Source organism: Protopterus annectens, chromosome 4.part0 (genome assembly GCF_019279795.1).
Source record: "Protopterus annectens isolate FY-2018-M chromosome 4.part0, PAN1.0, whole genome shotgun sequence".
NCBI classification, from domain to species: Eukaryota; Metazoa; Chordata; order Ceratodontiformes; family Protopteridae; genus Protopterus; species Protopterus annectens.
The window spans coordinates 1,107,986,889-1,107,999,090 of record NC_056733.1 but is presented as its reverse complement, the minus strand read 5'-3'; the positions used below and the strand labels follow the sequence as shown (position 1 = coordinate 1,107,999,090).

Here is a 12,202-nt window from a genome sequence, read left to right as displayed (position 1 = left end):
CAGCGGATCACCTGTCTGCTCGTGATTGGCACTGGAGACATGTACTATACTAATGAAATAGTTGCCACCTCTAATATTGCATCTTTGAACAAGGATCCCCTTCACCACTACAGGTAACTCACAATCTGCTGTGTCTTTGTTGCAGATTTCTAGAGACTATAACCTTCAACTGTTCTTAAAGGAAAATCCAGTTCTCATCACGTCTCCTGCCTTTCGGTTTGAACCATCTGGCACAGATCAGGTAATTTTTTTGGATTCTGTACTTTGTTACCTTATTAATTTTTGCTGTAATTTATAACTTTGTTGACACTGTTTACCATTTATTTTTGAATAATCCTTTATGTTGTGCAGAAATAAGGGATAATTTATTTCCAATGTTCCCTCTTAATTAAGGTTTTAATTCCTGTGTAGCTACCCTGTTAAATGCAAATGCTTTTAATATATTTATTTATTCATAGTACTTTGCATTTTTTCTTTTGGTCATTTAATACAGTACCCAAGTCTGTTTTTCTTAAATACTTTGCTTATTACATCAATATTGCCACTGATAATGTGCAGGAAGAAAAATGTATAACTTAATTTGATTCTGTTCTTAAGTTAAAGATGGTTGCATAGTGATCTGTGCTAATTACAGAGGGTATAGTCTTGGTGGGTAGCAGCAAAGTTCAACGTTTGTCAGTATACTAACTGCAGTATTGTCTCAAAGAATTTCATACTGCATATTCCAAATGTGTTTATTTAAATTTGTTGACCAGAAAGGTGGGCTAATCTACTGACCCTTTTCAGCCCCCTACGCAAGCTCAAAGAACACAAAGAATACACATTCAGTTTTATAAAATTATTAGTACTAAATAGCAGCACATGTACAGTTACAGTAAAACAGTGGAATATTTAACAGTTGGAAAAAAGATGGTCACCAGACAAACTTGCATCACATAAAAACATTTATTGAGTGCTTTTGTTCTGTAATAGGACTTCATCAGAATCAAAAAGTACCATCCCGTCCATTCATTTTATACTAAAATAGAACAAGTTAAAAACAATTAAGACTGCCAAATCACATGATTCATCCAATAAAGTCTTAAAGAATCATACCAATTACAAGCAAAAAATAAAATGAGAGATGTATAAAGAAACAAATTAGTTATATAAAAAGCTGCATTGATAGTATAATAGTTGTAAAAAAATTATACGTGTGTGTGTGTGCATATATATATATATATATATATATATATATATATACACACACACACACACATATATAATACATATGAAAACTTATGCGCACAAAACAAAGCATGTTGATATTAAACACATTAGAACACACCGTAAATGCGTACAACTTAAGGAGTGTCTGTGTAATGCATTATCATTCTATTCCTTATGTCATACACATGCGTGTATATTCTTTTGCATAAACTTCTTTCAATCAATTAAACAATTTGTGGAAGGACAGTATGGTATTAACAACTGATGTTATGGATTTGTTTTCTGTCATTCGAAATGAAGACTGATTAGAAATGTTTCAAAACAGTTTGGTAGATTTTAAGGTTTTGCCCAATGACAAATTAAATTTTATACTGGAATTGTCTTCACTTGTTCTTAATAATTTCATATTTTTGGAAGGTGAGTTGTTTAAACAAATCATAGGTGTGACCATGGTTGCTGCCTGTGCCCTAGTTTACGCAAATTTAGTGGTGTTACATTTGGAAAGATGTGTGTTTGATAGTGATTTTTTTAAGTGTATTAACTTGTACCTTAGGTTCTTGGATGATATTTTTATTTTATGGGATGGTCCTTTATTATTAATTTGATGAATTTATGAATTACTTAAATAATACCACCCAGTTCTTAACATTTCCGTCACACTTCGATAGGACCAGTATTAATTTTCCAGACACTTTGATTATTTTGCCTGATAATGGTTTTAAGTTCAAGATTTTTAGGAAACCTACCTTCAGCAGTACCTACTTTTAAATTTGCCACCCATTTTCCTAGAAGAAGAGTTTAGTGAATGGGTAATGTATCAGGGTGACAAAGAAGATTCATCTAAGGAACTAGAGGTTGTTTCCAGTATGTTTATTTCTAGGGGTTATCCAGAAGATTTGGTTCACAATGTACTGGGGGAGGTATTATCTGAATGGGGGGGGGGGGATATAAACCCCTATTAGGCAGTGGCAGCTGGTGACTTCAAATCAAAGGGGAGCTGCAGGGGACAGCTGAATGGGTGGGGATCAATGAGTAGGGGTGCGGCCAACTAGAAAAGGGAGGAGCTATGCTCATAACCACAAAAACTAACTTTAATTAAATACGCTGCTTTGGGTGCCAAACCGTCATTATGAGAGTCCAATCAAGACAAAATTAAGTGTAGAGGAAAAAAATATTTCAATGCATTGGCTGCATGACAGCTTACTTAATATCTAGATGGAAACAAACAGGTTGTGAGGCATGAAAAAATAAATTACTTTTTAAATACATTACTGGAATGCCAGTCAAAATCAAGTATAAGAAAAACAAGCAGCAGTCAACTCAAACCACTTCTCCTTGCACTGCAGTTCTAATTATAATTTATATTCAGCTTTATTAAAGTACCAAGTAACATGCTGAAAGTAGCAATCTCTATGATACCACCACTTGTAAAAATGTTTCTTATCCAAAAAAGACCTGCTGCCTGACAACTATCTGCTTGTTTCATGGGGAAAACATGATCAAAGTAAAAAATGAAAAGCAAACAAGAAACAAGATACATTGCTTAAAGGATTACTGCACAGGTTATGGACCACACATGATAGATTGGCATTCTGTTTAGTTTACGGGTAAAGCCTGAAGAGATGAATGGAAGTCTCCAAAAAGTGTAATGAGCTTCTTAAAATAATATAATCCTGTCCTTTATTGCAAATACTGGTGCATTTCAATACCCAAGGCTTATGCATTATCTAGTTATGTAAGTATTCTCTCCATGGCAACGACAGAAATGCTTTCAATGTTGGCAATTCTTTAACAGTATGCTTATTAAAGCTTACTTGCATCTTACGATCTCAGACAAGCTTACCTGATGGTCATTAAAGCATTGCTATTTAAACACTGAGCAACAGGCACTTTCTGAGTAATAATGAGCATAAATCAACAGTACGAAAATATGACAGAAACCAGACCATTCTGCAAAATTAAGGACAGATGAAAAGCCACTGGAGTACTTGTGTCTACCTTGGATGGGGGATACTCTGCACATTTACACTGCATAACTACTCTTGCCTTGCTTGGACACATCCAGAGTCACTACATAGGGGAATGGGGTGCAGCAAGTATGTCACAATTTGAAATGTCTCTGGCTGACTGTGATGACCCTGACACATTTGTCATACCTCTCAACCTCAGAGCAAGAAATCTGGACAAAGCCATACATAGAAGTGGGACAGAGGCCCAAAAATAAGGACAATTTTTAAATATTGCTCTTATAAACTTAGAAAGATAATAGAATAGTAGGTATTGCATTAGTATGAATTTTCTGAAGGGTATGAAATCTGAAACTCAAATGTCTGTCATTATTTTCTAACTTCAGTCTTTAATGATTTGCCACTAATTTGCCAAAAAACACACAATTTTATGAAAAATGGACCAAAAATGTGATGCAAAAATATAAACTAGCCACACAATACAGCTGGGAACCTGTCAAAGAAGGGACATTTTTTTAATATTAGTACTGCTAATTTGAGCAGCCGACAAAATAAAAGAATCTACATGCATTTCTGAAATAAAAGTAATCTATAACTCTTATTATTAGTTATTTCTTAATTGCAAATCCTCCACGTTTTCTTCCAAAATTGCTATTTTGTGGAGGGATTATTAGGGGAAGAGCAACATTTTGAGCCAAAATCGGGGACAGTTGAGAGATTTGGCTATGCTTAATTCTGTAAAACAATTTATTTGCATGTACCTCTCAACCTGTTAATGCGATAAATCTGGACAAGGCCAAATATATTGGGGGAACATATAATCAATACTAAAAATTGCTCTTGTATAAACTGAGACAGTTGATAGAATAACAGGTCTTACTTTAGCATGCATTTTTCTGAAGGTTATGAAGTCTGAAACTCAGTGTCTGTCATTATTTAGTGACTTAATGATTTGCCAGAAAACCACAAATTTTATGAGGAACAAACAAAAAATAAGAAGCAAAAATCTATTCATTCTGTGAAAATCTGGACAGTTGGGAGGTATAGTTCAGCAGGGACTGCCTTTGAGTTTGCCACCCTTCCCCCTCACAAAATCATGGTCGAATGGAGCCTCCCCCCCGCAGCCATTCCAATGAACCATTACTTGGCTATTTCACTCCATTTACCATAAACACTAATGTGCATACTGCTTTACTTCTATGATGATTTGGACTTCATTTGAAAGTTTTATTTTGCATTTTACAGCACAAACACTACGACATCTGCTAAACAAACAATGCAGTCTCACAATGAAAACAGACTTGGCATTAAAACTTCCATAGCCGGCATTAGGCACCCGCCAAACCCGCGGCTATGGGGAGCCCCCGATTATCTCCCCACATACGAGGGCCCCCATATGAAGCAGCCGCGGATTTCAACATTGCTTCCACTCTTTGCTTGGTGCCTCGTTCATTCGACAGCGCTGTCATGCGATTCCGTCTTTTTTTTTTCCCCTGAAAGAACTTGCTTCCTTGATGGCTGCAGGCAATCAGGTCCCTTGCTTTACTTTTTAGCTGCTCTCAATCAGGTCCGCTTCAGTGAAGCAAGGGACCTGATTGGCTGTAGCAATCAAGAAGCAAGTTCTAGCTTCCTGATTGGGTTTACCGTAATATGTGGTCTGTTGGGTCAGTTCTTTTGATTGTCGACGTTAGGCACATATCTGAACTGCCCAGATTTTTAAGAATATCTAGATTTTTGCTTTATATTTTTGGTTTGTTCTTCATAAAATTTGTGGTTTTCTTATACAGTAATGAGTAATGAAGTCACTAAATAATAGCAGACACATACATTTACGTTTTAGACTTTATATCCTTCAGAAAAATGTATGCTAAAGCAAAGTCTGAAAACAAGTTTGTAAGTTTATATAAGCAATATTTAAAAAGTGCCCCTATTTTTAAGCCTTTGTACCCCTATTTTGGGTTTGTCTAGATTTTTCATACTAGGATGTTGAGAGGTATGCTGTGAGGATGGATGGAGGATGCAGGTTTTGCTGGAACGACATTGGGACCAGCAAAGCAGCTGTATTTTAACTGCCCTTGTAAGGGCAATTTCTAAAAGATCTGAAGAACTATCCATTTGAGGGCAATTTAAAAGGACTGAACAGGTCTGGTCTGTATGTATAGAAGCAAGCAGAGGATTAGTATCAGCCTTCTATCAACTGCAGAAAAGGTAAGTTGCTGGGTTTATTTTTAACTTTATTTTTTGCTGGGAGGGGGACTAGGGAGAGGATTGTATAACTTTTTCCCTGCAGAGTTGTTACACTAAGATGATTTGTGTGTGTGTGTGTGTGTGTGGGGGGGGGGGGGCTGTGATTTTAACAGTTTTATTTTATCTTTGTCCAGAGCTCTTCTGCTAAGAGACTGAGGAAGGAAGGCTTGTTTGTAATTAATGTCCAAATTTGATGTAGTTATCTAGTCTTGCATAAAAATATTCAGTATTGCATTTTTGTTTTGTGTACAATTGTGCTGAAATATTGGTAGTGGGGGGATAGTGGCTGTGAGAATGCTACAGTATATACAGATGTTTTAATGTATACTAATGCAAACCCTGTTCTGCTAGTATGTTTTGTGTATACTGGCAATGTTTACAACTATGCCTGATGCTACACCTTTGTTCTATGATAATTATTTGCTTTGTCTAGAGTTATTGTGTTGACAGGTTGGTAGGGGGGGTTCCAGTCTGTGAGAATGTTGTGCAATATTCAGATGTTTACCTGGTATTTATCTATTTTCATTAAAACATGTGGGGTAACGCAATGCATTTTACTTTATAGTCTGTTATTCCAGCATCTATATTTGCTGATAAGCACATTGTTTTTATGTTATGCCTTTGCATTTTTATTTTACTTTCACTTCATCTAGATTTATTGTGCTGAGATATTGGGGGGTAAGGGCTGTGACAATTCTGCAGAATGTACTGATGTCTTAATGCATGCCAGTGCAACCTCTGTTCTACTATCGAAGTTGATCAGAGCAAAGTTTCAATCTATCCCTGATGTTATGCCTTTGTTCTGCATTTTCTTTATTTTTGGGCTTTGTCTGGAATTGTTAAGCTGTGAGGTTAGAGGAGAGGGGTAGGGGCTGTGAAAATGTTGCACAATGTTTAGATGTTTGACCTGTATTTTTGGTCTGTTAGTCATCAAAATGTGAATTCACACAATGCCTGCTACTGGAAAAATCTGTTATTCTACCATCTTTATTAGATCATAACCACAATGTTTTAAACCCCCTAATGTTACGTCCTTGTCTTGTTTTTTTTTTTGTTTGTACCTCCTGTAGAATTGTGCTGAGACTTTTGGGGGGACTATGAGAGTTCTGCAGAATGTAATGATTAGTGTAATGAATGCTAATGCAATCCCTGTTGTTCTAATATCTTTCTAAGTTTATCATAGCAATGTTTGTAACTACACCTTTGTTCTGCAGTTATTTTCAGCTTTGGAATTATGCTGAGAGGTTAGGAGGTTGGTAGGGTCTGTCCAGATGTTTGTTAGTTTTGGTCTGTTCTTCAAAAATGTTGGGTCACACAACCGCATGCTACTGCAAAATCTTATTCTAGCATCATTATTAGTTCATAAGCCCAGTATTTTAAATTCTTATTGTTCAGTCTTACTGTAGTGCTGTCCATCATGTGTGGGTGTCTGTGTCCTGTCTGCGAGTCTGTGTAACTGTCTGCCTCGTGTCTCTGTCCTGTGTGAGGGAGACTGTGTGGATGTCTTTGTGCACCTCTGTGGGACTGGCTACCTTGATGCTGTACAGAGGCTTGCCATAATGTGACAATATTACTACTAAATGCCAGTCAGTGTGTTTGTGTGTGTTTGTGTGTGTTTGTGTGTGTGTGTGTGTGTGTGTGTGTGTGTGTGTGTGTGTGTGTGTGTGTGTGTGGCTACCTTGTTGTGGTACAGCAGCTTGTTGTAATATATCGGTACTAAATTTTATTTATTTAACATTTGTCGACCGGGAAAGTCCAACTAGGACAGAGCCTATTTTTAGCAGAGGCCCAGGGAAAAATGCTGCAGAAGCATGTTTTTGGAATGTGGGAGGAAACCACATGAACGCAGGGAGGACATGCAGACTCCGCACAGAAGGCACCCCAGCTGAGAATCGAACCAGAGAACCTCTTGCTGGGGGGGGGGTGACAAAATTTAACTGCTGCACCACTGCGCAGTCCCAATCAGTGTGTGTGTGTACCATTGTGAGTGGCTACCTTACTGTGGTACAGGGGCTTGTCATAATGTAACATTGGTGCTAAATGCCAGCCAGTGTGTACCTTGAAATTTCAAGTCTTTTTAATGGTCTGAATGTAATAACACTACACAGTGATTGTTAAATGGTGCTGCATGAGCTTGATAGGGAAGGAGGCGTGATGGCAATATGGTCACACTTTTTATATTCTCCTGGGTAGGGCCCCCAACTTGTAACTTGCTGGGGGCCCCAAAATACTAGCACCAGCCCTGAAAACTTCTCTGCCCTTGAAACTCACATTCATTGAAACAGCATTGAAACCCACATTCAAAGAAAATACATTTTGCCAGTGGCAGATAAAGATTAACTCTGGGCTGTTTTCAAATCATAGGCCCCTTGCACATGAAACATACATGTGCTCTTTGACACACCTTCCTGATTGTACTAAATTATATTTCCTGTACAGTACAGTACAGTTCAGTTGTTAGAGGGTGTTTTAAATTTATTGTTTTGAGCTAATAAAGAGGTTGCTGCTAGCAAACAACTTTATATTTCATTATTTCATCTACAAAAAGAGTGCCTGTTGCCCTTGAGGAATAAATTGCTTATGTTGCATTAAAAAATGATAAGCTAGTAATATTGCAATAGGGAATGGATGGCAAACTGATAACAGGTTCATAGTTACTAGGTATCTTTGCCAAAAAGGACTGCAGCATCCACCCCCTTTACAACACAGTACAGTATCAGCAATGCATCTACCTACTGTGGGAGTAGAACCCCCACAGCCTTCTGCATCAAAACCAAGTACACTACCTGTTGTGCTGTTAACAATGCAAGCCGACCCAGCATAAATAGCACTAAACTTTTGTTCCCCTGCAGCTCTCAGCTTCTTGTAAAATCTACTTGACACTCAGCTGTATCTCTGAACTTTGCAGCACAATAAATCTGGAAAAAGCCAACATTTATTGGGGGGGGGACAAAAGCCCAAAAACCAGGCACACATTTTATACATTGCTTGTATAATGTTGAAAAGTTGCTAGAATAAAATGCTGTGCTACCACCATACATTTCACTGGCAAGTATTGAACCCAGGACCCTATGCAAAACAGTCAGAGCAACATAACACTACACCAAATCATCTGTTTTAAGAAAGTGAGGAAGACTGAAACTTAAATGGCTATCATTTAGTGAATTCTGTTCTTACCATAGCTGTCAACCTCTTAGCATAAAACACCTGAACAAAGCCAATAATGGGGGAATACAGCCCCCAAACATATTCAGTGAATTCAGTTCTCACCATAGCTCTCAACCTGTTAGCAAAAAACACGTAGACAAGACACAGCCAGTAATGGGGGGGAATACAGCCCCCAAGCATATTCAGTTCTCACCATAGCTCTCAACCTTAGCACAAAAAACCTGAACGAAGCCAATAATGGGGGAATACAGTCCCAAAAATAGGGACAAATTTCAAATATCCATCTTATAAACTTTAAAAATTGCTAGAATAAAATGTTTCGTGTTACCATGTACTTTCTGAAGAATATGAAGTCTGAAATTCAAATGCTTGAATTTTTTATTTAATATTAGTTAACCAGAAAAGTCTGACTTGGAACAAAAGTGAATTTTCAGCAAAGGCCCAGGTAGAAACACTCCAGACACGTCTTTATAAGATGGAAGGACACCAGAGCAAACCCACACAAACACAGGGAGGACATGCAGACTCCACACAGAAGGCACCCGAGCCAAGAATCAAACCAGAGAACCTGTAGCTTTCAGGCAACAATGCTACCAGTGCACCACTGACTGTGTCAAGAAACAAAAATACAGAAACCATAGATTTTATGAGGAACAGAACAAATATGAGGCAAAAATCTGCAAATTTTTTTTACAAATAGTGGTGGGTAGGGAATTCAGGCTCTTGCCACTTGGGCCTAAGGTACAGAGTTCAAGCCTTATTCTCTACCCACCAGCATGTAGCAATTGGGCATTACACACACACACACACACACACACACACACACACACACACACACACACACACACACACACACACACACACACACACACACACCTCCCTACCTGTCAATCCATCTGCAGCAGCTAACAGAAAGTATCCATCGCAGTCGAGCTCCTCCATAAAGTCCCTAGCAACAGCAGCTAAAAGCCTGCGACAATGAGCTGTACAATCCAGCAAGCATGTCCTTCCTCTTCCATGCTGTGATGCTCCTTGGGACTCGTTTAATTTAATTTTATTTTATTTTCGTTTTTGTTTTATTTTTCATTTTTACAGCTGGGGAGCTGCAGTCCAATAGCACGAGCTGCCCTGCTGTTAGGTGAGAGACTACCTAAAATGACAAGTCAGGTTTTAGAGAATAGTTCCTCACTGAATAATTTTGAATATTCTATGATTTTAGAGTATAATAAATGCATTAAAGAAGTTAAACAAATTGAGTAATAAATTAACTATTTTAAGGTGGACCCTGAAATTTTCAATCTTTTGGGAAGGGAACCTTTATTTGCGTATAAAACTACACAAAATTTTAAAAATATTTTAGGAGTCGATCAGAATTATATACAGAGTGTAGAGAGGCAGATAGGAGGTATGTCAAATTGTGTTTTTTTGTTAACAATGTTCGCATATTCTTGAAGAAGAAACTTAGATTTCAGAAAATGGGGCAAGAACCATGGTACATTTTTACACTGGAAACTGTCAAACTAAGGGAGTTGTGTACTTAGCAAAGTGCTAGACTTGCCAACATTCTGTGTGGGCAAAACTGAAAGACGTTTATGCAAAAGAATATACGATCACTTGTATGACTATGACAAGAAATAAAAATGAAAACAATGCATTATATAAACATTCCGTATGTTCTATGCAGTTTGACAGATTTAATTTTGGAACACTTAATAAAAATCACGCCAAACCCTACAGGAGAGGAATGGCAAATTAGACTTTAACACAAAGAACTTTTGTGGCAGCTTAGGCTGAATGCCCACAAAACTCCAGGACTAAATGAGTTTCTATCCATTCAACCTGTATTTAAAGTAAATGCTGTGAAATTGTTGAATTTAGGATGTGTTCTAATATGTTTGATATCAAGATGCTTTGTTTTGTGCACATATATTTTTCATATATATAATATATATATATATATATATATATATATATATATATATATATATATATGTGTCCATATATATATATATATATATATATATATATGTATATATGTGTGTCTATATATATATATATATATATATATATATATATATGTCTATATATATGTCTATATATATATATATATATATATATATATATATATATGTCTATATATATATATATATATATATATATACCTATATATATATCTGTATATATGGTTCCCCTTCAGAAGGTCGAACGGCTGAAATCTTGAAATGCATCATATGGTCGAGACCATATGCTTGAAATTTCAGAAGCTCGATCATCTGAATGGGGATCAGCATACCGTGCAGAACGGGAGATTTCCCTTTCTGCTCTGTAGTGTGATCTTGGAGTTGGTATAAATAAGTAGCAGGGGGTGTTGGAGAGCTTGCCCCCCTGAAGAAACGTTTTTTTTTTCTCCCTTTCAGAAGGTCGAACTTCTGAAATTTGAGCATATGGCTTCGGCCATATGCATTTCGAGATTTCAGCCATTCAACCTTCTGAAGGGAACTGTATGTGATAGACACACACACACGCATTTATTTATATATTGACCAGGAAAGTCCACTGGGTCAGAGACCCATTTTCAGTGCAGGCCTGGGGAGGAAAAGCTCCACAAAAAGTATGAGCAAGATTAAAAATACATTGAGCATGTGTGTTTACAGATAAAACATCAACAAAATTAAATACAATAATACAAAATTCAAAATGCAATACAAATATTTCAAAATACAGTCATATAAAAGTCAAAATGTAAGTTCCATGGCTCCCTTCTACACTGCCACCCTGCTGACTTGTCAGCCTGAGGAGGGAAAAATCAGCAGTCAGAGTGGAAATCTTTAGGGCTTCTTGCTCAGAAGGTTAAGTATCCTGACCTAAAAAAAAAAAACAAGAAATAACCAAACTATTTCAGAACAGTGACTCTATACCATAATATGTGGAGTGAGCCTTGAAACTGCCTGGAACTAGATGATGTTCTTCATGTTTCACTGTTGCAGTCATTACATTTGGGTAATCTGCTGGCAGGTTGCCCTCATTCGGTCTGAATTCCAAAGTATTGGGTCCTGCGTCGGTTGCTGTCTCCTCTTCCATGACGTCAGGTCATCAGGGGTATAAAACATGCAGTCGACACCATTTTCTTTAGTCTTCTTGCCGCGCAGTGCCCAAAGCAGAAGCATTTTGCAAGTGCTGGTTGGCCAACTACTGAAGTATTCGTCTTTGAGTTTCAGAACTGAAGTCTTCACTAAAGCTTTTTTTTTTTTTTTTTTTTTTTTTTACAAATAGTGGTGGGTAGGGAATTCTGGCTCTTGCCACTTGGGCCTAAGGTACAGAGTTCAAGCCTTATTCTCTACCCACCATCATGTAGCAATTGAGCATTACACACACACACACACACACACACACACACACACACACACAAACTTTTTTCATGCTTTTTACCAATGTCAGAAAAAGTTAATAATTGTATTACTTGTGGGAGGCAAATACCTCATAAGGATTTCCATTTATACTGTATTCCTTGCCTAGGCCCTGATCACAATGTGCCTGGCTGTCGGTTTTGTGCTAGATTTAACCAACGCACTATTAAGCGTCGGTATATTTTTGCATCAGAGTATTTTGGA

At 37.3% G+C, this 12,202-nt stretch overlaps 1 protein-coding gene across 1 annotated transcript in view; it reads left to right on the top strand.

The window, feature by feature from the left end:
* Nucleotides 1-12,202, top strand: part of LOC122799790 (F-BAR and double SH3 domains protein 2-like) — a 1,119,909-nt gene that overhangs the window by 706,911 nt on the left and 400,796 nt on the right. Inside the window, exon 6 of the mRNA XM_044069087.1 lies at nt 146-241. Within this exon, the coding sequence (XP_043925022.1) occupies nt 146-241 (96 nt within the window). The remainder of the gene's footprint in view (nt 1-145; nt 242-12,202) is intronic.